Below are 27,801 nucleotides of genomic sequence, written 5' to 3' on the forward strand. Positions count from 1 at the left end.
GGAGCAGGTGAGCTGACGTTGGTGGTGTAGGAGGCAGGCAGGTCCCAGTTGCTCCTCGTCGGTGGAGTGGTGAGGTAGTCTGCTCTCGTTGGTGGTGTAATGGCAGGACCCAGCTACTGAGCGCACCGACGCAAGGCTATTTAAACCCTGCCGATACGCTCGTAGTGGGGCAAGAGGCGCTCGTCCCGGCTAACATGGGTCGGCATGGTGATAACATATCACCGGCTGACTTGTGTGCGCCTGCGCGAAATCCCGCAAGATTTCATGCGCGCGAGAGAGCTCCCGTGCGTGTGGGAAGTTTAAAATGGAGACATGAGATCAAAGCAGTATCTCCTGTCTCCATCGCTTCCAAACAAAGAAAATAACTAATTATTCTGCCTTGTGAAGCCGTTGCTCATGACCAGTGCTGTTTCTCTACAGCCCTGGCTCATGAGACATTTTATATATATATATATATATATATATATATATATATATATATATATATGACACTTCCCTTTACAACAGGTCTAGAAGGCGGAAGACAGGTGTAGAAGAAGCACAGAATAATGTAGAAGTGGAGGAACAAGTTTAGAAGGAGTAGCACAGAGTAATGTAGAAGGACAGGTCACACTTTACAGAAGTCTGTGTAAGATGTGACTTCTAAGTGATCAGATAATACAGAGCTCCTGCACACACAGCACAATACATGATGCTTCCTCACGCCTCACTGACTGGAGCTTCCGTACATACGCACTGGACTGGCGGGACCTTCCGTACATACGCACTGGACTGACGATTTCCATGAACCATGGTTGGTGTCTGTTTAACCAGATAGTAACTTTGCTCACATCTGAATGACCATCTACAAGAAATAGGTGAATACCGTAATAAATAAGAATTTTAGATGTCTCTGAAAATCCAGGATCTCTGAGGTAACTTCTAATATCTGTAAAAACGTATATATTGGGTGTATTAATTCATAAAGGGAATCTGTCACATTGAACACGAGTCTGATCTGTTGGCAGCATATTATATAGCAGGAGGACCTGAGCAGATAGTGTCTCTCCATTCAGTTACGGGAACCGCCTAACAAGGCCACCCAGAGGTGGAGCCGCATCTATCAGACATTTCTGGCATATCCTGGGGAGAGTTGTCCGTGTTGGGAATACCCCTTTATTCCATGTAGTGACGGCTCTGAGAAGATGTTTCTCTCAATGATGAATAAGTGAGGTTCTGTATGTCACACATGATGTTGTCCCCTGTATGATTTCCATCTTTTCCTTTCTTCATAAAGACGTCTGCAGTACTAGATCCTCCAGTTTTCTCAGCTTCTCCTCCTTAACGTTCCTTCTCCTGAATGACCCACCAAGGATGGACAAGGACAGGAATGAGATTAGCAAAAGAATATTAGACTTCACCTTGGAGATCATCTACTTGTTGAGCGGAGAGGTAAACGTTTCTACATTATAGAACAAGTCACTCATAGGGAAGGGACAATACATAATAGGAAGAATCCGGTGTCCTGTATAACCGCGTCCAGACCTTCCAAGTGACGTCAAGAATCCAACAGCAGAAAAGCTGAAGATCCACCACCAATATGGTCAGTTATGTGTCATGTCACCAATGCAGCAATAGTAATGTTGTAGAGCAATGAGAATGACAAGGAACCAGGAGGATCAGGAAAACTTCTATATAGAAACATAGAAGATGACGGCAGGAGGGGAGCACATGGTCCATCTAGTCCCCCAATATTATTTCCTTTTTAGTTTTGGCCTCGTTCTATTTTCTCAATGTCTTTTTGTAGGTGAGGTCTCCAGTATTACAGATGTGGGGTCACTAGAGCTCTATACAGCGGGGTCACAATCTCCCTCTTTCTACTGAGGGGGGAATACTGTGTTCAATTCTCTATGTGTCTCTCTCCATACACAGGAGTACACAATAGTGAAGAAGACATCGGGTGACTGTACGACTCCCAATATCCAAGAGTCGGGAGGATGGAGCAGTTGTCCCATCACAGAGCCTCCCCCTCCCTCCCGGATACATGAGAAGAACAATAAGAAGAAGATCTTAGACCTGATCTACAAGATGACTGAGCTTCTGACTGGAGAGGTGACACTGCTGGGAAATTCTACAGTAACAGCATTGGAGGTGTCTCGGTGATGACTCTATCATTTGTGTGTTTCAGGTTCCTATAAGGTGTCAGGATGTCACTGTCTATTTCTCCATGGAAGAGTGGGAGTATCTAGAAGGACATCAGGATCTGGACAAGGAGGTCATGACGGAGGACTACCGGCCGCGCACATCACAAGGTAAGAAGAGACATATTTATATATATATATATATATATATATATATATATATATATTTGCCATTATTGTGGCTATAGGCTGGACTGGCGGCCATATTGAAGTCTTAATACCATCATGTGCAGTACATATACACGTGTGTACAATGACATGTAATGTAGGCGTTCCACAATATCGGTCTTTTTTCACATCACGTTAGATCCCTGTGTTTCAGGTATACGTCCAATAAATCCATAGCACTCTATTCACCAGACGGATTATAAAATTGTGTCCTTTGGTACAATTGAAGCCAAGAGCAGTACACTGTATGAGCGCAGTGAATCGAGGTGTACCGTCCTCTGCTTCATGTGCGTAATGCACATGCGCTCATTCCCAGTAAATTGTAAGCTCTTTTGCTGAAACAGGGTTTTGAAGTGGGCAGGTTTAGAACACTAAACTCTAGTGACATGCTGGGAGTCTAATGGCTCCAAGTTCAGTTCCCTTCTAAATGCTGCCAGGACTCCTAGAGAGAGCCTGTGAGTCCTGCTTCCCCTACCCACACAGCATGAGTGACAGCTTTTCCTTTGTGATCCTGCTCATAAAATCTGAGGGTGTGACAGACGTTCTTGATGGGGCCGATGCCTGAGCTCCAAACACACGTTCCTTGCTTTACCTCCTGTCCGTGCAGAACATGTAGGGAGCGATGCTGGAAGGGGTTAATATCAGCCCCCCACAGACATTGAGAGCTGCTGTAAATCTGTGATGTGGGGCCATTAGTTTACACATCTGTGCACATTTGTGGGGAGGGAAAATCATATTCTGTGACATACCGCTCATTTGTAGTGGGGAGGATGGGCAGTCGTACCAGGTGTATGTTACTGCCAGTCATCAATCTCCGCCAGTGTGCTAAGCTGGTCATACACATTCGAAGTATATGGCCGGACCTGCTGATTTTTCTAATGTGTATGGCGTCTTACCAACTCTCCCCTCACAGCAGATGTCACAAGAGAGAAAGATCGGGCTGTGGAATTTCGACATGTCGGATCCTTTTGTTAGTAGATCAGTCACTTTCAGAGGAGTGCGGCAGCGGCTTTCTCCCTTCTTCCTATTGAAGATACATAAACACCCGACCGGGCCTTCATGTATATGAAGGAACGAAGGAAGGAACGAACGAAGGAAGGAACGAAGGAAGGAACGAAGGAAGGAACGAAGGAAGGAACGAACGAAGGAAGGAACGAAGGAAGGAACGAAGGAAGGAACGAAGGAAGGAAGGAACGAAGGAAGGAACGAAGGAAGGAAGGAACGAAGGAAGGAAGGAACGAAGGAAGGAAGGAACGAAGGAAGGAAGGAACGAAGGAAGGAAGGAACGAAGGAAGGAACGAAGGAAGGAACGAAGGAAGGAACGAACGACCGAAGGAACGAACGACCGAAGGAACGAACGACCGAAGGAACGAACGACCGAAGGAACGAACGACCGAAGGAACGAACGACCGAAGGAACGAATGATTCAATAAACTAATTTTGATCGATGCTCTTTAACCACTTGCTGCACCGTTACGACACTGTACGTCATGGAGCGGGGGAGACGTGTGGAGCGGGCTCACAGACTAGAGCTGCTTCATATGCTGCCAAAGTCAGTTGTGTATAAGGGTATGTTCACACGAGGGCGTCCGTAACGGCTGAAATTACGGGGATGTTTCAGCCTGAAAACATCCCCGTAATTTCAGCCGTAACGGCATGTGCAGGCGCTTGAACGCCGCGTCAATTACGGGCGTAATTAGCGCTGCTATTCATTGGAGTCAATGAATAACGGCTCTAATTACGGCCAAAGAAGTGACAGGTCACTTCTTTGACGCGGGCGTCTATTTACGCGCCGTCTTTTGACAGCGGCGCGTAAATTACGCCTCGTGTGAACAGACAAACGTCTGCCCATTGCTTTCAATGGGCAGATGTTTGTCAGCGCTATTGAGGCGCTATTTTCGGACGTAATTCGGGGCAAAAACGCCCGAATTACGTCCGTAAATAGGCCGTGTGAACATACCCTTACAGCTGACACCACGCACTAATGGCCAGGATCAGAGAGCACTCTGATCCTCTCTGTTTAACCTCTTAGATGCCGCAATCAATAGCAGCTACGGCATCTAAACCGTTAGAAAGTGGTGGGCAGCCCCTCCGTCAGTCCATCTACCCCTCGCGACACGATTGTGGGGTGCTGATGGTTTTCATGGCCGCTCGGGGGTCTCATGAAGGTCTCCAGATCTGCCATCTTTCTGATTCTATTAGGCCCTACGAAAAAATTATGGACAAGCAACATTAAAAGTTCCAAAAAAGTACCCTTTTCCCATTTTTCCTTAAAGTAATGTAAAAGATAATAAAGTAAACATATTTAGTACAGCCGCGTACGTACAATTAAGAAATATTCGAATATCACTGTATTTAACCCACAGGCTAAAATAAAAATTCACAATGTCAGAATTGCTGTTTTATGTTCCTTTGGCTCCCCCAAAAAATGTAATAAGTGTTAAATGCAAATACACCCCAAAATAGTTCCAATAAAAACTACAGCTCGCCCGCAGAACACAAGCCCTCACACCGCTCCACCATCAGAAAAATATATTTTCAACAGTTTATCTTATGTCAGATTAGTAAATTATAAATAAATCTATATAAATTTGGTATCGCCGTAATCGTGTTAACCCACAGAATAAAGTTAATATGTAATTTTTACCGCACAGTGAACGCTATGACAACGAAATCCAAAAAATAATGGAGGAAAAGTTGTTGTTTTTTTCCAATTCCAACGCACAAAGAATTTTTTTTCAGTTTCGCAGTATATTCTATGGCACATAAGTGGCAATACAAACTAAAACTTGTCTCGCAAAAAACAAGCCCTCATACCGCTATATCGGCGAAAAAATAAAGGAAGGTGCGGAGGAAAAGATGAAAAAATTAAAAATGGCTCCTGTGCCAAAGGCTTAAAGGGGTTATCTGGGCACCAAAGTTTGCATTGGATTAATATTTTTTATGTGAAAAGAAGTCACTAATGTACTTTAATTTTTATTTCAGTACTAAATCGTGAGGTGCAAATCCGGTCAATTGTTCCTGGAAGTCCTGTAGCTTTCCTTATATTGATGATGCGCCGACATGGCCCCACGTGACTGAGGGCTTACTTCCTGTGCTGTTCGTGTCGGCATGTTATCAAGCACATGACCGCAAGGGGCTGTAACATTGCCTATTGCTGGCGTACCGGGCAGAGTGCTAGCTGATGCTGTGCATATTAGAAAATCTACAGGATTTCCAGGAAAATTCACCAGATAAACGTCAGATAGATGCTCATGACAAGAACTTAGTTTTGCCTCTATATAAATCACTAGTCAGACCACACGTGGAATATTGGGCACAATTTTGGGCACCTGTGTAAAAGAAGGACATGGCTGAACTAAAACGAGTGCAAAGAGGGCGACCAAGACAGTCTAGGGAATTAGTGGATTGCAGTACCAGGAAAGGTCATCAAACTTGGGGCTATTCAGTTTAGAAAAAAAGACAGCTTAGGGGCGATCTAATTACAATGTACAGATATATAATTGGACAGGACAGATCTTTCTAATGATCTTTTTACACCTGGGTCTGTGACATGGACAAGGGGACATCCTCTACATTTGGAGGAAAGAAGGTTTCTGTGCCAAAATAGGCAGGGATTCTTTATAGGAAGAGCGGTGACACTTCGAACTCACTGCCACAGGATGTTGTGATTGTTGGTTCATTAAGCAAGTTCAAGGAGGACCCAGATGCCTTTCTTATAAATATTGTAAAGTGCCTCCAGTTATACTGAAATTATATAGAAAAACTATTATCGTGCAGGAGTGTGGCGATAATCGTCTTTCTAAATTACTTGTATTACCATTTTGTCTATAGTCCGCGTTGCCGGCTGTTTATAACTCTGCATTAGATGTCACATTACATTGTACAGCGCTGGTGGCCGTTCTGGATACGGGAGTCATAGAGACTATTAGGACACGCTGACTCCTTATTCAGAGTTATGAGCAGCCGGCAGTGCGGACTATGGGCAGACGTTCGAAGTAAACATGGTAATACAAGTAATTTAGAAAGGCAGGCTATTATTGGGACTCTGGCAGTATAATAGTTTTCTATATAATGTCAGTATAATCGGAGGTTCTCTTTAATTTTACAAGTTATGGGTACTAGATTCTGGAGATGGGACGATGATCCAGGGATTTATTGTGATTTCAAGATTTGTAGTCGGGGAGGAGTTTTTCTCCTAATGAGAAAATTGTCATCCACCTCATGGGGGGTTTTATCTTAAAAAAACCAACAGTATTCCCTGGCTCTATGACTCACAACAGACTACAAAACCGATAAAATATACACACAATTAATTTATGTAAGGCAGGGTGATGTCCTGAAACACCCAAACAGTGTAAGATAAAATATATCAAATAGTTATTACCGCTCAGACGGCACAGAAAAAAAGAAAATCCAGCTTATACTCGATCATAAGGATGTGTGTCCCAAACTCCCTGCGAATGGATAAGTCCACGATCCAGTGTAGGTGCACAAGGTTCCACTGATCCCTGTAGTTCCACAAGGTCGTTGCTGGTCTCCCAACCTTGACGATACAGAGGAAGCCGGAAGTGCGAAGCGGAGGGACGAAACCCAGGGTCTGGCAAGAGCATTGCCCCTGGGTCAGGCCTTTGAACCATTGATTTTACGTGATTTGAACAGTCGAAGGGTGTTGCACTATGTCCCTTTTTCATTCCACACTGGAGTTTTAGGCTGTTGCCACGATCGTCGACGTTGGGAGGCCAGCAACAACCTTGTGGTACTACAGGGATAAGAGGAACCTTCTGCACCTACACTGGATCATGGAATTATCCATTCGCAGGGAGTTTGGGACACACATCCTTATGATCGAGTATAAGCTGGATTTTCTTTTTTCTTTCTGTGCCGTCAGAGCGGTAAAAACTTTGATTGGTTTTATCTTCCTCTGGATCAACCTGGTCGGATTATAGTTTGGACTTGATAGACTTGTCTTTTTTTAATCCTTATTTATTACATAACACATAATGTATGAAGCAAAATTTACCACTGATATAAAGTACAATGTGTTCCGAAAAAACAATCTCACAATGACTTGGATAAGTAAAATCTTAATCACACTTATGGTACGTCCACACACGGCGTGAACACTGCGGAACGTCCCACCAGATTTTTTGTGTGGAAATTCTGCAGCGTTTTCACAAGAGAAATCAACATTCTGCAGATTGAGAATCAGAACTGCACTTCTTCTTTTCTGTGTATTGTTAAATCCAAAAATGGTTTGGTCCTTAAAGGGGTTTTCCCATGAGGTACATTTATGACATATCCACAGGATATGTCCTAAATGTCAGATAGATGCGGATCCCACTTTTGGGACCCGCACCTATCTCTAGAATGGGGTCCCCCTAAACCCCATTCTAGCTTTTTGTGTTCACGCTGCCTCCCTCCCACTTCCTGTTTACATGGTCGGGAGTTACGGAAACAGCATAGTTTGCTGAGCAACGCTGTTTCCGTAACTCCCATAGTAGTGAATGGCAGTTATGGAAACAACGTAGCATGCGAGCTTCCCTGTTACCGTAACTACTATTCAGTTCTATGGGACTTACAGAAACAGCGTAGCTCAGCGGGTTACGCTGTTTCCATAACTCCCGACCATGTAAACAGGAAGTGGCCGGGAAGCAGCGTAAACACAAAAAGCTAGAGCGGGGTTTAGAGAACCCTGTTCTAGAGATAGGTGCGGGTCCCAGAGGTGGGACCCACATATCTCTGACATTGGTGACATATTCCGTGGATAAAGCGTGGTGAACAGCAGCACACGTCTCCCAAGTTTCAATTAATAAGTTCTTTTATTGGTCAAACATCCAGTAAAAAAATGACAACGTTTCGACCCGTGACAAGTGGAGGGTCTTTCTCAAGGCTTGAGAAAGACCCTCCACTTGTCACTGGTTGAAACGTTGCCATTTTTTACTGGATGTTTGACCAATAAAAGAAGTTATTGATTGAAACTTGGGAGACGTGTGCTGCTGTTCACCACGCTTTTTCTGAAGATTACATTACGTCAGACTGGGATTGTCTGATCTTACAGCGTGACACCGCTCCTGATATCGGGATTTGTGCTGCTTAATGTCTCTGATGGGGAAAACGCCTTAAAAGGCTATGTAAAGCTCGGTAGGCAATTTTTTTAAAATTAAATATTTGTTTTTGTTCTTTTATTTGATTTTAATGAAACCTCATTCGCGATCAGCCAAATCTGTAAGTGAAATGAACGGATGACTCGACTGAGAGCAGGTCCTTTATCTCGAACACACAGGATCACAATAATATTGATTGCATCTAAGGTGATGAACATGGATACACAGGACCCACTATCAGCCGAGTCGTCCATTCACTTCACTTACGGATTCGGCAGATAGAGAATGTCCAGCTTCTGTGTATGGAGGAGACATAACGGCTGTATCATAAAAACTAAAAAATAAAGCGTTTTACTAAAAGTAAATTCAAAAAAAAAAAAGTGTTTAATAACATATATATATATATTTAAAATAAAATATTGCCTACAAAGGCGTACATATCCTTTAAGAGGCTAACAAGCAGTCGATGCCCTGACACTCTATTTGGTTGCAGGGCACTCTTAAAATAGAAGCGCCCTGTGTGCTGCCACTTTCAAATGTATCCACAGACCGCAGATACAGCTAAATACTATGGCTGAGCAGGGATCCGTCTGTGTCCCGCTATTCGATTTGGTAGGCTACAATCTGCTTTAGGCCTGCGGCTTACAAGGAGCAGGGACCTCGACACAGGTAGTGAGGACCTCAACATTGTAATATAGGTCCTGATTAATAAACGTAGAATTGATGGTTTTGGGAGAAGTATCTGATATATAGACAGATATACAGTAGTCATGTATTCAGTCACTGTGTGTTTCCTACAGATGGTTCCAGTAGAAGAAATCCACCAGAGAGATGTCCCAGTCCTCTGTATTCCCAGGACTCTCCAGAGGAAAATCACCATGTCCCAGAGAATCATCAGGTAGATGAAGCTGAGCCCTATACCAGATCTATATAGGGGGGTGCGGAGCTTTTTGGTCCTGCGGTCATAGATGGGGTCATAGAGTTTGGTGGTTTCTTATATTGATCTGTTAGATTCTTCGCACTCTCTGCTGTATTGTACTGAATTGTTACATGTGTGAAATCAGGGGGAAGATCTGACTAATAATAAAGCGGAGGATGAAACAGAAGAAGAGCAGATGAGGGGCGATCAATCGTGTAAGAGTGAAGTGGAGGAGGAAATTCCAGGAGGTGTTGCCAGAGGTAAGTAATAATGAATTTAGAAAGTGAATTGGGAGGTTTGTTAAGGTGGGGTTCCTCCTTAGTTCTACATTACAGTAACACTTCAGACATAGTGCAGGACCTGAGGGAGCTGTGACTGCACATAGAAGTTTCTACAAGGTGTTCTATGAATCTCTGCACTGGGCTTCGTATCAGATTTTGAGGGAGGGGCAGCTGGGATTTAATAGGTGCACTAACAGCCGGGGGAAAACTCATTTTAAAGACTTAAAGGGAATAAGAAAAAGACCTATTGTGTAAATCAAGTTTTCATGGTTTTTTTTATCGATTGAGCGGTGTGAGGGCTTATTTTGTTGCGGGACGAAATAATTTTATTTTTTACATTGTGCTTGGGGAAAAATGGGAAAAGGTTTTTTGTTTTTTTTATAGTCCTAAAAATGTATCTAACATTTTTTTTTTTTTTCCCACATTTTATTAGTTCCCCTAGGGGACTTGAACCAGCGGCCACTTGGTTACATGTGGAGTTACTGAAACAGCGTAACTACGCCGTTTCCCTAACTCCCATAGTAGTGAATGGCAGTTACGGAAGCAGCGAAGTATGCGAGCTACGCTGTTTCCATAACTACTGTTTAGTTCTACTGTTCAGTTCTATGTTAGTTACGGAAACAGCGTAGCTCCGCGAGTTGCACTGTTTCAGTAACTCCACATGTAATCAAGTGGCCGGGAGAGCACAGAAAGCTAGAACGGGGATTAGGGGTCCCAGAGGTGGGACCCGCATCTACCTGACATTTATGACCTATCCTGTGGATATGTCATAAATGTCCTTCAAGGAAAAACCCCTATAAATGCCACAGTCACTATTGACCACGGCATTTAACTAGTTAAAGGGGTTTGCCATAAAACACATGTATCTACAGGACAGGGGATACATGTGAGATCGCTGGGGGTCCAACCGCTGGGACCACCAGCAATAAGGAGAACAGGGGAGCGAAAGTCACCCAGAGCGCTACATGAGAAGCCTGGACTTCCAGGTTCTGTGTCCGGCTTATCTGTTCCGCAGCTCCATAGAGATCAATGGAGAGCCGCTCGCGCGTGCGCAGAAGAATCCCATTGATCTCTCTGAAGCTGCCGGACACAGAACGCGTAAGTCACAGCTTCTCATGCAGCACTCTTGGTAACTTTCGGTCCCCATTCTCCTTATCGATCACACATGTATCCTCTATCATGTGGATAGGGGATACATGTGTTTTATGGCACAAGCACTGCCAGGAACAGCGAAATTGCTGTTTCTGGCCGTTCTAGCAGCGTGTCAGAAGCGGACACCTGCAGTGTATGGAGCGGGCTCAGTGCATGAGCCCGCTCCATACATCATCCCCCTCCAGCTCCATGATGTGCCGGCACGTCATGGGTCGAGAGAGTTCAGTAATAAAGCGGTCATGGCGCCCGGCGATGCCGGGTCCCTTGACTGCGGACTATAAGACGCAGCAACTTTTTAGCAAGATTTATTCTTGCTAAAAACTGAGTCTTATAGTCCGAAAAATACGGTTTATATATTTGAAAATTAATCCTAAGGCTGGATTCACACGAGGTCAATACGTCAGTAATTGACGGACGTATTTTGGCCGCAAGTCCCGGACCGAACACAGTGCAGGGAGCCGGGCTCCTAGCATCATAGTTATGTACGATGTTAGGAGTCCCTGCCTCGCTGCCGGACAACTGTCGCGTACTGTAATCATGTTTTCAGTACGGGACAGTTGTCCGGCAGAGAGGCAGAGAGTCCATCAATTACGGACGTAATGACCTCGTGTGAATCCAGCCTAAAAGCTTGCAGTTCCCGCCGTTCGATTTGGTAGGCTACAGTCTACTTTAGGCCTGCGGCTTACAAGGAGCAGGGTCCTCGACACAGGTAGTGAGGACCTTAACATTGTAATTTCGGCTCTAATCCGTAATTATAGAAGTGTAGAGAGAAGTGTCTGATATATAGACAGATATACAGTAGTCCTGTATTCAGTCACTGTGTGTTTCCTACAGATGGATCCAGTAGGAGAAATCCACCAGGGAGATGTCCCAGTCCTCTGTATTCCCAGGACTGTCCAGAGGAAAATCACCATGTCCCAGAGAATCATCAGGTAGATGAAGCTGAGCCCTATACCAGATCTATATAGGGGGTGTGGAGCTTTTTGTTCCTGCGGTCATAGATGTGGTCATAGATTTTGGTGGTTTCTTATGTTGATCTGTTGGATTCTTCGCACTCTCTGCTGTATTGTACTGAATTGTTATATATGTGAAATCAGGGGGAAGATCTGACTAATAACAAAGCGGCGGATGAAGCAGAAGAAGAGCAGATGAGGGGCGATAAACTGTGTAACAGTGAAGTGGAGGAGGAAATTCCAGGAGGTGTTGCCAGAGGTAAGTAATAATGAATTTAGAAAGTGAATTGGGAGGTTTGTTAAGGTGGGGTTCCTCCTTCGTTCTACATTACAGTAACACTTCAGACAATGTGTTATACATAGTGCAGGACCTGAGGGAGCTGTGACTGCACATAGAAGTTCTCTACAAGGTGTTCTATGAATCCGGTCATTTTACAGTGGCGTAACTACCGCTATAGCAGCCGTAGCGGCTGTTAGGGGGCCCATGCCACCCGCTTGCACGGGCCCCCCTGATGGCCGGAGGCACCGCTAGCAGTTGCTACAGCGCGATGCCACTGAAGGGGTTGTTCCTACAAAAGACATGCATCCCCTATACATAGGATAGGGGATGCATGTGTGATCGCTGGGACGCCCAGCGATTAAGGAGAACAGGGGACCGAAAGTCCCCTGAAGTTCTCCATGACAAACCTCGGACTTCCGGGGTCTGTATGGCGTTATCTACAGGGGGGGGTCTGTATGGTGTTATCTACAGGGGGGGGTCTGTATGGCGTTATCTACATGGGGGATTTGGGGCTGTAAGACGTTATCTACAGGGGGTTGTGTATGGTGCTATCTATAGGGAGGCACTATCTGCAACGGGGGGGGTTGTGTGATACCCAGCGGAGGGGGGGGGGGCCCCAGTCAAAAGCTTGCTATGGGGCCCAGTCTTTCCTAGTTACGCCCCTGTATGTATGTGTGTGTGTGTGTTTGTATATGTGTGTTTTGTTTGTGTGTGTGTATATATATATATATCGTATTTTTCGGACCATAAGACGCACCCAGGTTTCAGACCATTTTTTTTATCGATTGACCGGGAAAAATGGGAAGAGGTGTTTTTTTTTTTTTTACACTCCTAAAAATGTATCTAACTTTTTTTTTTATTTTTTACACATATTTTTAATTCCCCTAGGGGACTTGAACCAGCAGCCACTTGGTTACATGTGGAGTTACTGAAACAGCGTAACTACGCTGCTTCCCTAACTCCCATAGTAGTGAATGGCAGTTACGGAAGCATGTGAGCTACGCTGTTTCCATAACTACAGTTCAGTTCTACTGTTCAGTTATATGGGCGTTACGGAAACAGCGTAGTTCCGCGAGTTGCGCTGTTTCAGTAACTCCACATGTAATCAAGTGGCCGGGAGAGCACAAAAAAGCTAGAATGGGGTTTAGGGGTCCCAGAGGTGGGACCCGCATCTACCTGACATTTATGACATATCCTGTGGATATGTCATAAATGTCCTTCATAGAAAAACCCCTATAAATGCCACTGTCGCTATTGACCACGGCATTTAACTAGTTAAAGGGGTTAGCCATAAAACAGATGTAACCCCTATCCTCAGAATAGGGGATACATGTAAGATCGCTGGGGGTCCGACCGCTGGGACCCCCAGCAATAAGGAGAACAGGGGAGCGAAAGTCACCCAGAGCGCTACATGAGAAGCCAGGACTTCCGTGTTCTGTGTCTGGCTTATCTGTTCCGCAGCTCCATAGAGATCAATGGAGAGCCGCTCGCGCATGCACAGAAGAATCCCATTGATCTCTATGAAGCTGCCGGACACAGAACGTGGAAGTCACAGCTTCTCATGCAGCGCTCTTGGTAACTTTCAGTCCCTGTTCTCCTTATTGATCACACATGTATCCCCTATCCTGTGGATAGAGGATACATGTGTTTTATGGCAGAAGCACTGCCAGGAACAGCGAAATTGCTGTTCCTGGCCGTTATAACAGCGTGTACGAAGCACGCGCCGAACCCGCTCCATACATCACCCCCCTCCAGCTCCATGATGTGCTGGCACGTCATGGGTCGAGAGGGGTTAAGTAATAAAGCGGTCATGGCGCCCGGCGATGCCGGGTCCCTTGACTGCGGACTATAAGACGCAGGGATTGATGCTTGCTAAAAACTGCGTCTTATAGTCCGAAAAATACGGTATATATATATTTGAAAATTAATCCTAAAAGCTTGCAGTTCTCCCCCTTGCCACTGAGTCTCATAGTAGACTGACCCTTCCTGTTTTATAGAGTTCACTTCTCAGCAGTCATCTCATTATCATCACAGGCAGGATTACAATGACCGGTTACTCCAGGGGTCTCAAACTCGGCTTGGTAAATGGGCCGCACATAGAAAAAATTTGAAGTTGACGGGCCGCATTACTTTAAAATTTGATACAAAACAAAATTATTGTTAATCAATTGGTTATTTGAACTACTATAATAATACTACATTACAATAATAATACTAATATACTATAATACTACATTACTATAGTACTACATTACAATAATAATACTAATATACTATAATACTACATTACTATACAACTACATTACTATAATACTACATTACTACATTACTATAATAATGCGATACAGGTAAATACTATGGCTGAGCAGGGATCCGTAGGCGTCCCGCCGTTCGATTTGGTAAGCTACAGTCTACTTTAGGTCTGCGGCTTACAAGGAGCAGGGACCTCGACACAGGTAGTGAGGACCTCAACATTGTAATTTAGGTCTTCATTAATAAACGTAGAATTGAAGGTGTTGGGAGAAGTATCTGATATATAGACCGATATACAGTAGTCATGTATTCAGTCACTGTGTGTTTCCTACAGATGGTTCCAGTAGGAGAAATCCACCAGAGAGATGTCCCAGTCTTCTGTATTCCCAGGACTGTCCAGAGGAAAATCACAATGTCCCAGAGAATCATCAGGTAGATGAAGCTGAGCCCTATACCAGATCTATATAGGGGGTGTGGAGCTTTTTGGTCCTGTGGTCATAGATGTGGTCATAGATTTTGGGGGTTTCTTATGTTGTTCTGTTAGATTCTTCGCACTCTCTGCTGTATTGTACTGAATTGTTACATGTGTGAAATCAGGGGAAAGATCTGACTAATAACAAAGCGGCAGATGAAGCAGAAGAAGAGCGGGTGAGGGGCGATGAACCATGTAGGAGTGAAGTGGAGGAGGAAATTCCAGGAGGTGTTACCACAGGTCAGTAATAATGAATTTAGAAAGTCAATTGGGAGGTTTGTTAACGTGAGGTTCCTCCTTCGCTCTACATTACAGTAACACTTCAGACGATGTAGGACCCGAGGGAGCTGTGACTGCACATAGAAGTTCTCTACAAGGTGTTCTATGAATCCGGTCATGCACTAGGCTTCGTATCAGATTTTGAGGGAGGGGCAGCTGGGATTTAATAGGTGCACTAACAACCGGGGGAAAACTCCTTTTAAAGACTTAAAGGGAATAAGAAAATGACCAATTGTTTAAATCAAATTTTTATGTTTTATATATTTGAAAATGAATACTAAAAGCTTGCAGTTCTCCCCCTGGCCACTTAGTCTCATAGTAGACTGACCCTTCCTGTTTTATAGAGTTCACTTCTCAGCAATCATCTCATTGTCATCACAGGCAGGATTACAATGACCGGTTACTCCAGGGGTCTCAAACTCTGCTGGGTAAATGGGCCGCACATAGAAAAAATTTGAAGTTGGTGGGCCGCATTACTTTCAAATTTAATACAAAACAAAATTATTGTTAATCAATTAGGTATTTGAACTAATTAGATATTGCTACAGCCCCCTCTGTAGATCTTGCCACGGCACCCTCTGTAGATCTTGCCACGGCGCCCTCTGTAGATCTTGCCACGGCGCCCTTTGTAGATCTTGCCACGGTACCCTATGGGGAGCTCCTCGCCCCTCAAATATTGACCTTGTTCAGGCCTATTTTCAGAAATAAATAAGCCCTCCCAGATTTGGTGTGATGCGACCATAGTGGTTTTGTTAAAACCTGGTAAGAAAGCAGAGGATTATAGGTCATATAGACCCATCTCGCTCCTTAACCCCTTAAGGACGCAGCCTTGTTTTGGCCTTAAGGCTCAGAGCCCATTTTTCAAATCTGACATATTTCACTTTATGTGGTAATAACGTCGGAATGCTTAAACCTATCCAAGCGATTCTGAGATTTTCTCGTTAGACCTTGGGCTTCGTCTTAGTGGTAAAATGTGGTTGATATATTCAGTGTTTATTTGTGAAAAATTGCAAAATTTTGAAAAAATAGAATTTTTCTGAATTTAAATGCATCTGCTTGTAAAAAAAGATGGTTATACCCCCCAAAATAGTTACTAGTTCACATTTCCCATATGTCTACTTTAGATTGGCATTTTCTTGGACGTTACAAGGCTTAGAACATAAACAGCAATTTCTCATATTCTTAAGAAAATTTCAAAATCCTTTTTTTTAAGGTACCTGTTCAGTTCTGAAGTGGCTTTGAGGGGCCGATGTATTACAAACCCCCATAAAACACCCCATTTTAAAAACTAGACCCCTCAAAGTATTCAAAACAGCATTTAGAAAGTTTTTTAACCCTTTAGGCATGTCACAGGAATTAAAGCAAAGTGGAGGTGAAATTTTCAAATTTTTCTTGCTGAATTTCAATTTTATTCCATTTTTTTTTCTGTAACACAGGTTTTACCAAAGAAACACTACTAAATATGTATTGTCCAGATTCTGTAGTTTTTAGAAATGTCCCACATGTGGCTCTAGTGCGCTCGTGGACTAAAACGCAAGCCCCAGAAGCAAAGAAGCACCTAGTGCATTTTGGGGCCTCTTTTTTATTAGATTATATTTTAGGCAGCATGCCAGGTTTGAAGAGGTGTTGAGGTGCCAAAACAGTAGGAATCCCCCAAAAGTGACGCCATTTTCGAAACTACACCCCTCAAGGAATTCATGTTTGGTTGTTCCCATTTTGGCCACAGATTTTTTTCACAGCACGTATTTGAATTGGGCTGTGAAATTAAAAAAATGTCATTGTTTCCAATAAGATGTCAGTTTTTTTTATCAAAATTTCTTATTTTCACAGCGAACAAAATACACCATTTTGTTGCCCAATTTCTCCTGAGTGCAGCTATACCCCGTTTGTGGTGATAAACTGCAGTGTGGGCCCATGGGAGGGCTCAGAAGGAAAGGACCACCATTTGGCCTACTTGAGCTTTTCTTGTGCGAAGTCATGTATGCAGAAGCCCCTGAGGTACCAGTACAGTTGAAACCCCCGAGAAGTGACCCCATTTTAAAAACTACACCCCTTAAGGCATTCATCTAGTGGTGTAGTGAGCATTTTGACCCCACCGGTATTGTGTAAAAGATAATGCGCAGCAGATGGTGCAGTGTGAGATTTGCAATTTTCTATATATCTATGCCATTTCAGTGTCCAATATATTGTGCCCAGCATGTGCCACCGGAGATATACACCCCATAAACTGTAATGTGGGCTCTCCTGGGTACGGCAATACCCTACATGTGACCTCCTGCCTGGGCACACAGCAGGGCACACAGCAGGGCTCAGAAAGGAATGATGAGGGGGATAAGTTGTGCGGAGTGCGTCAGGGTAGATTAAAAATCTAAGGGATCTATGATCAATTTTAAAACCCTTTCATACAGAGCCCTGGTTTTTCGGGACACGTGTCACATTGATATATTGTGTCCTCCCTTATCCCCCTCTTATAGCAGACTTTGCACCTCTTTTGACTTTTTCCCTTCTTGCCAGTTTGGGGAACTTCTTCTGGAAAGTGTTGCCCTGGTACGATGCCTATGGCCTCGCTTCCAGAAGTACTGGGTGCCCCCTTCTTGGTCCCTAAAGATTAGTTTCTTGATAATGATGTGCACGGCCATCTTCTTATACCACACCGCATGGCGCTGTAGGGTTTCAGGACTTGATATGACAAGTCCACCCCTCCCATGTACCTATTGTAGTCCAGGATGCAGTCTGGTTTGGGGTCTCTGTGCTGGTACCTTGTACAGGTACATGGGTACTGGTGTGACCATGTATTGTTGTCAATACAAGGACTTCTCTCTTGTACTTGACACACAATATGTTGCTGCTAGATTTTGCCCTGCTCTCACCCCTTCTGAGTGTTTGCCCAAGCAGAGTCTTAGGGAGGCCTCTCAGATTTCTTCTAGCAGTGCCGCATGCCGCAGGACTTCTGGAAGCGAGGCACTTGAAGAGTGGGACGCTGGTATAAAAATTATCCAGGTAGAGGTGGTAACCCTGGTCCAGCAGTGGGTGCTCCAAATCCCACACAATTTTTGCATTCACTCCCAGTAAGGGGGGGCATTCTGGGGACTGAATACTGGTGTCTTTTCCTACATATATCCTAAATTTGTAGGTATACCCTGATGCACTCTCGCACAACTTATACATCTTCACGTCATACCTTGCCCTCTTACTCGGCAGGTACTGGCGGCATTGAAGCCTCCCTTTAAAATCTACCAAGGACTCCTCAATAGAAATACACTTCTTGGCGTGTATGCTTGGGAAAACCGGGCACTGAAACGGTCTAATAGGGGTCTCCGTTTATACAAACGGTCAAAACTGGGGCCATCTCAAGGTGGGCACTGCTCAAAGTGAAGTATTGCCTAATTAATTTTTTTTAGGTTCCAGTTCAGTTCTGAAGTTGCTTTGAGGGGCCTATATATTAGAAACCCCTATGAAACACTCCATTTTAGAAACAAAACCCCTCAAACTACACAGTGTTCCAAATTATTATGCACATTGGATTTAAATGTCATAAACACTTAAAAACTAATAATTCAATTAAACTCATGGATGGTATTGTGTCTTAGGGCTCTTTGCATCATTGTAATCAATCTCAGACACCTGTGATAATTCGTTTGCCAGGTGTGCCCAATCAAAGAAACTACTTAAGAAGGACGTTCCACATTATTAAGCAGGCCATAGGTTTCAAGCAATATGGGAAAGAAAAAGGATCTCTCTGCTGCCAAAAAGCGTGAAATAGTGCAATACCTTGGACAAGGTATGAAAACTTTGGATATTTCAAGAAAAATTAAGTGTGATCATCGTACTGTGAAAAGATTTGTGGCTGATTCAGAGCACAGAGGGGTTCATTCAGATAAAGGCATAATGAGGAAGATTTCTGCCATACAAATTAATAGGATTAGGAGAGCAGCTGCTAAAATGCCATTGCAAAGCAGCAAACAGGTATTTGAAGCCACGGGTGCCTCGAGTCCCGCAAACCTCAAGGTGTAGGATTCTCCAGAGGTTTGCAAGTGTGCATAAAGCTATTATTCGGCCACCCCTAAACAATGCTCACAAGCAGAAACGGTTGCAGTGGGCTCAGAAATACATGAAGACTAATTTTCAAACCGTGTTGTTTACTGATGAGTGCCGTGCAACCCTGGATGGTCCAGATGGATGGAGTAGTGCATCGTTGGTGAATGACCACCATGTCCCAACAAGGCTGCGACGTCAGCAAGGAGGTGGCGGAGTCATGTTTTGGGCTGGAATCATGGGGAGAGAGCTGCTAGGCCAATTTAGGGTCCCTGACGGTGTGAAAATGACCTCTGCAAAGTACGTAGAGTTTATGACTGACTACTTTCTTCCGTGGTACAAAAAGAAGAACCGTACCTTCCGTAGCAAAATTATCTTCATGCATGACAATGCACCATCTCATGCTGCAAAGAATACTTCTGTGTCATTGGCTGCTATGGGCATAAAAGGAGAGAAACTCCTGGTGTGGCCCCCATGTTCCCCTGACCTCAACCCTATTGAGAACCTTTGGAGCATCCTCAATCAAAATATCTGAGGGTGGGAGGCAGTTCACATCAAAACAGAAGCTCTGGGAGGCTATTATGACATCCTGCAAAGATATTCAAGCAGAAACTGTCCAAATACTCACAAATTCAATGGATGCAAGAATTGTGAAGGTGATATCAACGAAGGGGTCCTATGTTAACATGTAACTTGGCCTGTTAAGTTTTTTTTGATTGAAAAAGCTTTTGATTTCTGTAAATATGACCTCCTGGTGCTGCAAATTCAACAAATGACCATTTTAGTTCTCTTTACAACCTTTAAAATGTTTTGATCTCTGTTGTGCATAATAATTTGAAGCATTTTGAGTTTTTTACTTCAAAAACAAAATCTGTTATTATTAGATTTGTTCAATAAAATTTGCATTATTCTCCAACGGTTGATGGCTTGAAGATTATACTGACTGTCATTTTCATCGTCTATTTAGGAAAATCAGCGAAAAATAACATTTGCATAATCTGTAACGCTGTGTATTCACAACAGCATTTAGAAAGTTTATGAACCCTTTAGGTGTTTCATGGGAATTAGCAGAGTAGAGGTGAAATTTACATATTTATTTTTTCTTGTCAGAAAATCCTTTTTTTTTTTTTTAGACAATTTTTTTCTATAGCACAAAAGGTTTTACCAGAGAAACGCAACTCAATATTTATTGCCCAGATTCTGCAGTTTTGAGAAATATCCCACATGTGGCCCTAGTGTGGTAATGGACTGAAGCGCCGGCCTACGAAGCAAAGGAGCACCTAGTGGATTTTGAGGCCTCCTTTTTATTAGGCACCATGTCCGGTTTGAAGAGGTTTTGTGGTGCCAAAACAGTGAAAACCCCCAAAAAGTGACCCCATTTTGGAAACTAGACCCCTTGAGGAATTCATTGCAGTTTTCATGGGGTGCATGCGACTTTTTGATCAGTTTTCATTCTATTTTTAAGTGGCGTGGTGACTAAAAAACAGCAATTCTACGATTTTATTTTTTTTATTACATTTTTTTTTTTTTTGCAGCGTTCACCATGCACTATAAATTACATTCACTTTATTCTGCGGGGCGATACCATATGTTTATAGTTTGTGGTTTTTTGTTTTTTTTGTTTTTTTTTTTGTCTTATGGCGTTTGCACAATAAAATACATTTTGTAAAAAATCATTTACTTTTTGTGTTACCTTATTCTAAGAGCCAGAAGTTTTTTCTTTTTCCATCAATAAAGCCGTGCGAAGACTTATTTTTTGCGTAATGAACTGTACTTTCGATCAGGACCATTTTTAGGTACATGCGACTTATTGATCTATTTTTATTCCATTTTTTGGGAGGTGAAGTGACCAAACAATTGTGATTCTGGTTCGGTTTATTATTTTCTTTTACGGCGTTCACCGCGCGGGATGAATAACTAAATATTTTTTTAGTTCAGGCCGTTACGGACGTGGCGATGCCAATTATGTATAGTTTATTTGTTTATATATTTTTATTAATAATAAAGGCCTGATAAGTAAAAACGGGGATTTTTACTTGGATCACTTTTAAAACTTTTATTTTCTTATTTCTACACATCTTCTTCTTTTTTTTTTATTTTTTACTTTATTACTTTGTCCCACTAGGGAACTTGAGGTCAGGAGGCCCTGATCGCTATTCTAATACACTGCACTACATGCATAGTGCAGTGTATTATTGCTGTCAACTACTCACTGACAGCAAGCATAGTGAGTCCTGACTTTGTCAGGACTCACTAGGCTTCCGTCTATGGCATAGCCGGACGCCATTGTTAGGTGTCCAGTTGCCATAGTCCCCATCGCCGGCCGCTATCGTGTAGCAGGCCGGCGATGGTAGCTTAACCCCTAAAAAGCCGCGATCATATTGAACACGGCTTTTAAGGGGTTAATCAGCGGGGACACAGCGATCGGTCCCCGCTGTAGGAGCTGCGGTAACTGCTGTACGAGACCACAGCTGTCACAGCTCCTGCATGTGTCGGGAGAAAGGCCGAAATGGCCGTTACTCCCGTGACGTACTATTCCGTCATGGAGCGCGAACGGGGCGGTTTCCATGACGGAATAGTACGTCACTGAGCGTTAAGGGGTTAATGTTGATTATAAAATTTTTACAAAGATGTTCGTTAATAATGCAGATCTTGTTGGAAATGTCAATGTTTGTGACAACCTTGGTAACCGTGATCACAATTACATTTTACCTATACTGTAAAAACCAAACACAGGCTGGGAGGGCAAAAACACTTCATTTTAAGAAGGCCAATTTCCCCAGGATGAGGGCTGCAATTCAGGATATAGACTGGGAAGAACTAATGTCAAATAATGGTACAAATGATAACACAGATTTTCAAATCTACTTTGGGTAATTATTGTGCAAAATTTATTCCTATAGGTAACAAGTATAAAAGACTAAAATTAAACCCCATATGGCTTACACCTTCTGTAAAAAGGGCAATACATGACAAAAAAAGGGCATTTCAAAAATACAAATCTGAGGGTACATCTGTAGCCTTTTTAAATTATAAAGAGCGTAACAAAATCAGCAAAAATACAAAATGAAAGGCAGGTGGCCAAGGATAGTAAAACAAATCCCCCAAAATTCTTCAAGTATATAAATGCAAAAAAGCCAAGGTCTGAACATGTAGGACCCTTAGATAGTTGTAATGGGGAGTTGATCACAGGGGATCAAGAGAAGGCAGCTACTAAATGGGTTCTTTAGCTCTGTATATACAACAGAAGAAAGAGCAGCTGATCTAGCCGGTGCCAGTGCTGTTAATATATCAGTTGATATACTGAATTGGATGAATATGGTGCAAGCTAAATTAAATAAAATAAATGTACACAAGGCCCCGGGACCAGATGGGTTACACCCTAGAGTTCCTAAAGAGCTCAGTTCAGTTATTTCAGTCTCCCTCTTCATAATATTCAGAGATTCTCTAGTGGCCGGTATAGTGCCAAGGTACTGGCGCAGGGCAAATGTGGTGCCTATTTTCAAAAAGGGCTCTAGGTCATCCCCAGGTAATAATAGACCAGTAAGCTTAACATCCATCATGGGGAAAATGTTTGAGGGACTATATACAGGATTATGTGACTAAAAATTGTATTATAAGTGACAGCCAGCACGGTTTTACTAAGGACAGAAGTTGTGAAACTAACCTGATTTTGTTTTTATGCAGAAGTGAGCAGAAGCCTAGACAGAGGGGCTGCTGTGGATATAGTGTTTTTGGACTTTGGAAAGGCATTTGACACTGTCTCTCATAGATGTCTAATGGGTAAATTAAGGACTGTAGGTTTAGTTTGTAATTGGATTGAGAATTGGGTCAAGGACCGTATCCAAAGTTGTGGTCGCTGATTCCTACTCTGAATGGTCACCGGTTATAAGTGGTGTACCCCAGGGTTCAGTGCTGGGACCACTATTATTCATCTTATTTATTAATGATGTAGAGGATGGGATGAATAGCACTATTTCTATTTTTACAGATGACCCCAAGCTATGTAATATAGTTCAGTCTATGGAAGATGTTCGTGAATTGCAAGCAGATTTAAACAAATTAAGTTTTTGTGCATCCAGTTGGCAAAGTATAATGTAGATAAATGAAAAGTTTTATGCATCTGGGTACCAACAACCTGCATACATCATATGTCCTAGGGGGAGCTACACTGGGGGATTCACTTGTTGAGAAGGATCTGGGTGTACTTGTTAATCATAAACTAACTAACAGCATGCAATGTCAATCGGCTGCTTCAAAGGCCAGCAAGATATTGTCGTGTATTAAAAGATACATGGACTTTCAGGACAGGGATATAATATTACCACTTTACAAAGCATTAGGGCATGACCACACATGGCGGAATTCCTCCGCAACTGTCCGCATCAATGCCGCACCTAATCCGGGTTGCGGATTACGGCTGCGGATCTGCACAAAATGTGCAGAAAATTGATGCGGACTAGCTGCTGCGGACTGCGGGAAAAGTGCTTCCCTTCTCCCTATCAGTGCAGGATAGAGAGAAGGGACAGCACTTTCCCTAGTGATAGTAAAAGAAATTCATACTTACCGCCCGTTGTCTTTATGACGCGTCCCTCCTTCGGCATCCAGCCCGACCTCCCTGGATGACGCGCCAGTCCATGTGACCGCTGCAGCCTGTGCTTGGCCTGTGATTGGCTGCAGCCGTCACTTACACTGAAACGTCATCCTGGGAGGCCGGACTGGAGACAGAAACAGGGAGTTCTCGGTAAGTACGAACTTCATTTTTTTTTACAGATACATGTATATTGGGATCGGTAGTCACTGTCCCGGGTGCAGAAACAGTTCCTGCCGATCGCTTAACTCTTTCAGCACCCTGGACAGTGACTATTTACTGACGTCTCCTAGCAACGCTCCCGTCATTACGGGAGCCCCATTGACTTCCTCAGTCTGGCTGTAGACCTAGAAATACATAGGTCCAGCCAGAATGAAGAAATGTCAAGTTAAAAAAGCAAGACGTATCCGCAGCACACATAACATGTGCATGACAGCTGCGGACTTCATTGCGGAACTTAGAATCTCCATTGAAGTCAATGGAGAAATTCCGCCATGAGTCCGCCACTGCTCCGCAACAGACAGAGCATGCTGCGGACACCAAATTCCGCTCCGCAGCCTATGCTCCGCAGCGGAATTGTACGCATCGTGTAAACGAACACTGCTAAATTAAAGTGAAAGTCAATGTAGAAACGGCTCCGCTGCGGATTAACGCTGCGGAGTGTCCGCAGCGGAATTTAAGTGAAATTCCGCTATGTGTGAACCCGCCCTTAGTGAGGCCTCATCCAGAATATTCAGTTCAGTTCTGGACTCCAGTTCATAGAAGGGATGCCCTGGAGTTGGAAAAATACAAAGAAGTGCAACGAAGCTAATAAGGGGCATAGAGAATCTAAGTTGTGAGGAAAGTTTAAAAGAATTAAACCTATTTAACCTTGAAAAAAGACGACTAAGGGGGGACATTATTAACTTATATAAATATATTAATGGCACATACAAAAAAATATGGTGAAATCCTGTTCCATGTAAAACTCCTCAAAAAACAAGGGGGCACTCCCTCCGTCTGGAGAAAAAAAGGTTCAATCTGCAGTGGCGACAAGCCTTCTTTACTGTGAGAACTGTGAATTTATGGAATAGTCACCGCAGTAGCTGGTCACAGCAGGGACAGGAGATGTCTTTAAAAAAGGCTTAGATAATTTCCTAGAACAAAAAAATATTTGCGCCTATGTGTTGAAATGTTTCCCTTCCCTTTTCCCATGCCTTAGTTGAACTTGATGGACATGTCTTTTTTCAACCGTACGAACTATGTAACTATGTATGTAGTTAACCGTCTTTGTAAGGTGATGCATGATATTATACACTCGGAACAGTGCCATTTATACCGGATAAATCCACTTCTGAAAATATACAGCTGGTACAGGTCGCATCGCAGATTGAATGGTGGGAGCAGCAGGATTGGGCCTTGGCTTCATTAGACGTGGCCAAAGCATTCAATTCAGTGGAATGGCCTTATCTACTAGCAGTTCTGTGCAAACTTAGGTTTGGATATCGGTTCATTCAATGGGTGTCTATACTATATCAATTACTAGGTCCTGGACTTTGGTGAATGGATTACTATCTCTTGCCTTCGGCCTCCATAGGGGCACAAGGCAGGGGTGTCCACTTTTGCCACTCCTCTTTGCAATTGCAATAGAACCTCTAGCTCTTAGAATACAGCAAGACACTGCATACTAAGGCATTCGGATAGGTCTTCGTGAAGATCGCATAGGCTTATATGCAGATGACATGGTCCTATTCTTGGTTAATCCTACCGCTACCCTTCCTAGAGCTATGTCATTTCTCAGTACATTTGGAATATACTCAGGTTTATTTATTAATTAGCAGAAATACTTTTTGTTGCCACGACATGGCGAGAATTGTGGCTGAACTTCTGAGTTTTGCAGATTGAAAGTAGCCCCTTACTTTAAATATCTAGGTAATTATATTGGTATGGATAGTACACATCTAATGATCTAAATATTCCACCTCTCTTACAATATCTCAGAGGCAATTTCCAGACGTGGAAACTTCTGTCTCTCTGTAGCTGGTCGGATAAATCTTTTAGATCATTTATACGGGATAGTTTCTTGGAGCTTCTTTTAAGATGGTAAATTCTTTGGTTGCGCCATTTTGAAAGAAAGTGTTTTTTACTGTGTAAAAGTAGTAAAAAAAAAACAGATCTATATTTATTTGGTATAGCTGTAATTGCAACGACCCGTTAAAGTTATTGTGTTTATACCACTAGGTAAACTGCGTAAATTTAGGATGCAAAAAAAGTGTGGTGAAATTGCTGGTTTTTTTTTCTATTCCCCCCCCCCTCAAAAAAAAGGTTAATAAAAGTTAATAACCTCTATGTACCCCAAAGTGGTGCTATTAAAAATTACAACTTGTCCTGCAAAAAAAAAAGACCTCATACAGTTATGTCGACGCAAAAATAAAAAAATTATAGATCTTTGAATGAGACGATGGAAAAACTTAAAAAATAACTTGGTCATTAAGGTCTAAAATAGGCTGGTCATTAAGGAGTCAACAAACTTCTGACATGTATAGTATTGATTGGTGGGGGTCCGAGCACTGAGACCCCCAACAATCGTGTGAGCGCTCAGCCGCTTCCTGGCTGTTTGGAAATTAATTTATAGGAGTACAGAATCAATAGAAAATCTGTGAGCATATACACCGATACATTTATTTCCGGAAAAAGCCGAACAGACACGAAGCGGCTGAGCGCTCACACGAGCCCTTCAGCTATGTCACTATGACATGTCAGAAGTTTGTTAAACATTTAGCTACACTTTAAGGACTTTGTGGCTGATATTGGAACCATATGATTATTGCCACGGTCACCTATTACCTATACACAAACTGGTATGGCAACAAGCTAAATTTGTAACTCACTTTACAGATAAAGTGGCAGACATTCCTTTATGGAATAATCCTAGCCTCTCCCACTTGCTGCGACTACCTGGCGTCAATTATTGGTCAGCTGATGTCAATGATGTGTCACAGCTAGTGACAGCTGACAATTCCTTTGTCAGTAGGTGAGATTCAAGAGTACTTTACAGTACCTCAGAAAGATATATTATACTGTATGCAACTTCATCATGCAGTAATAAATCAGTTTCCACCAGCCTCCACTTAAATCTCCCCGTATCCTCTAGTGGCCCTCCTGCGTTCCCAAGCACCATAGAGTTATGTATCTACAATTTATTCTCATCTGAATACTAAGAATCGGCACGAACCTCTTATAGCAGAAACTAAGTGGAGGGAATTCCCTCAATGACTGACTGATGATTGGAAAGAAGACTTGAGTTAACATTTATTACTTTCTCCTGCTGCTAATAACAAGTTGGTACAACTCTATATTATATATTAATGTTATCTTACACCGATCAGACTTCAACACATGGGCAGAATTAAAATCTCCAGATGCCATAGATGTAGTGCTAGTAGAGCAGATTTTATTCATCTAATGTGGCAGTGTCCTTTGATATCTGCCTTTTGTAATGAATTTGTGGCATTATTGACAGGGGTTACGGGGAAAGTGGTAGCACCAACATCTGACATGTTTGCTGGCACTGATGCCGGGAGATGAGTGGTCATCTCATTAACAGGTTTTCCTAAGGGAGGCCCTGTTCATGGCAAGGAAGGCCGTAGCTATACGTTGGATGGCGGACGGGACACCAACGCTGGCCCAGTGGTGTAAACTGATTTATATTTTGCCTTTTGAGAAAATCGTATAGAAGAACCGTAATTGGAGCTGCTCTCCGCTCACACATTTTACAGTTAGAGGTTTACGTGATTTATTGACTAATGCTATTAATGTGTTCCACTAATGTATATATTACTGCTTCAGTATAATGCTAACATGTCCTTTTTCCTGCCTGCGTGCAGAGTAAACGATGTTACCATTTTTGCATGTTACCATTTTTGAATTTGAAGAGCTTGAGATTTTTAACCCCTATCCGCACGAGGACGTAACTGTCCGTCGTTGCTGGAGGTTACTTCCTGCACGAGGACGTACAGTTACTGAGTTTTTCCCGGTGCACACTGTCGGTGACAGTGTGCACCGGGAACCGGGAAGTCAGCTGTCGCCGACAGCTGACACTCCCCTCTTGCCGGCCAGCGGTCCTTTGCCGCTGATTTCGGCGAATTAACC

The 27,801-nt window shown here is 43.1% G+C and overlaps 1 protein-coding gene across 1 annotated transcript in view; it reads left to right on the plus strand.

The window, feature by feature from the left end:
* The window catches only part of LOC142657031 (uncharacterized), a 58,346-nt gene that overhangs the window by 15,713 nt on the left and 14,832 nt on the right, over positions 1-27,801 (plus strand). Inside the window, exons 2-8 of the mRNA XM_075832110.1 lie at positions 1,277-1,431; positions 1,912-2,091; positions 2,168-2,291; positions 9,256-9,353; positions 9,520-9,634; positions 11,642-11,739; positions 11,905-12,019. Coding sequence (XP_075688225.1) covers positions 1,354-1,431; positions 1,912-2,091; positions 2,168-2,291; positions 9,256-9,353; positions 9,520-9,634; positions 11,642-11,739; positions 11,905-12,019 — 808 coding nt within the window. The 5' untranslated portion in view covers positions 1,277-1,353. The remainder of the gene's footprint in view (positions 1-1,276; positions 1,432-1,911; positions 2,092-2,167; positions 2,292-9,255; positions 9,354-9,519; positions 9,635-11,641; positions 11,740-11,904; positions 12,020-27,801) is intronic.

This window comes from Rhinoderma darwinii, chromosome 1 (genome assembly GCF_050947455.1).
Source record: "Rhinoderma darwinii isolate aRhiDar2 chromosome 1, aRhiDar2.hap1, whole genome shotgun sequence".
In the NCBI taxonomy this organism is placed as follows: Eukaryota; Metazoa; Chordata; class Amphibia; order Anura; family Rhinodermatidae; genus Rhinoderma; species Rhinoderma darwinii.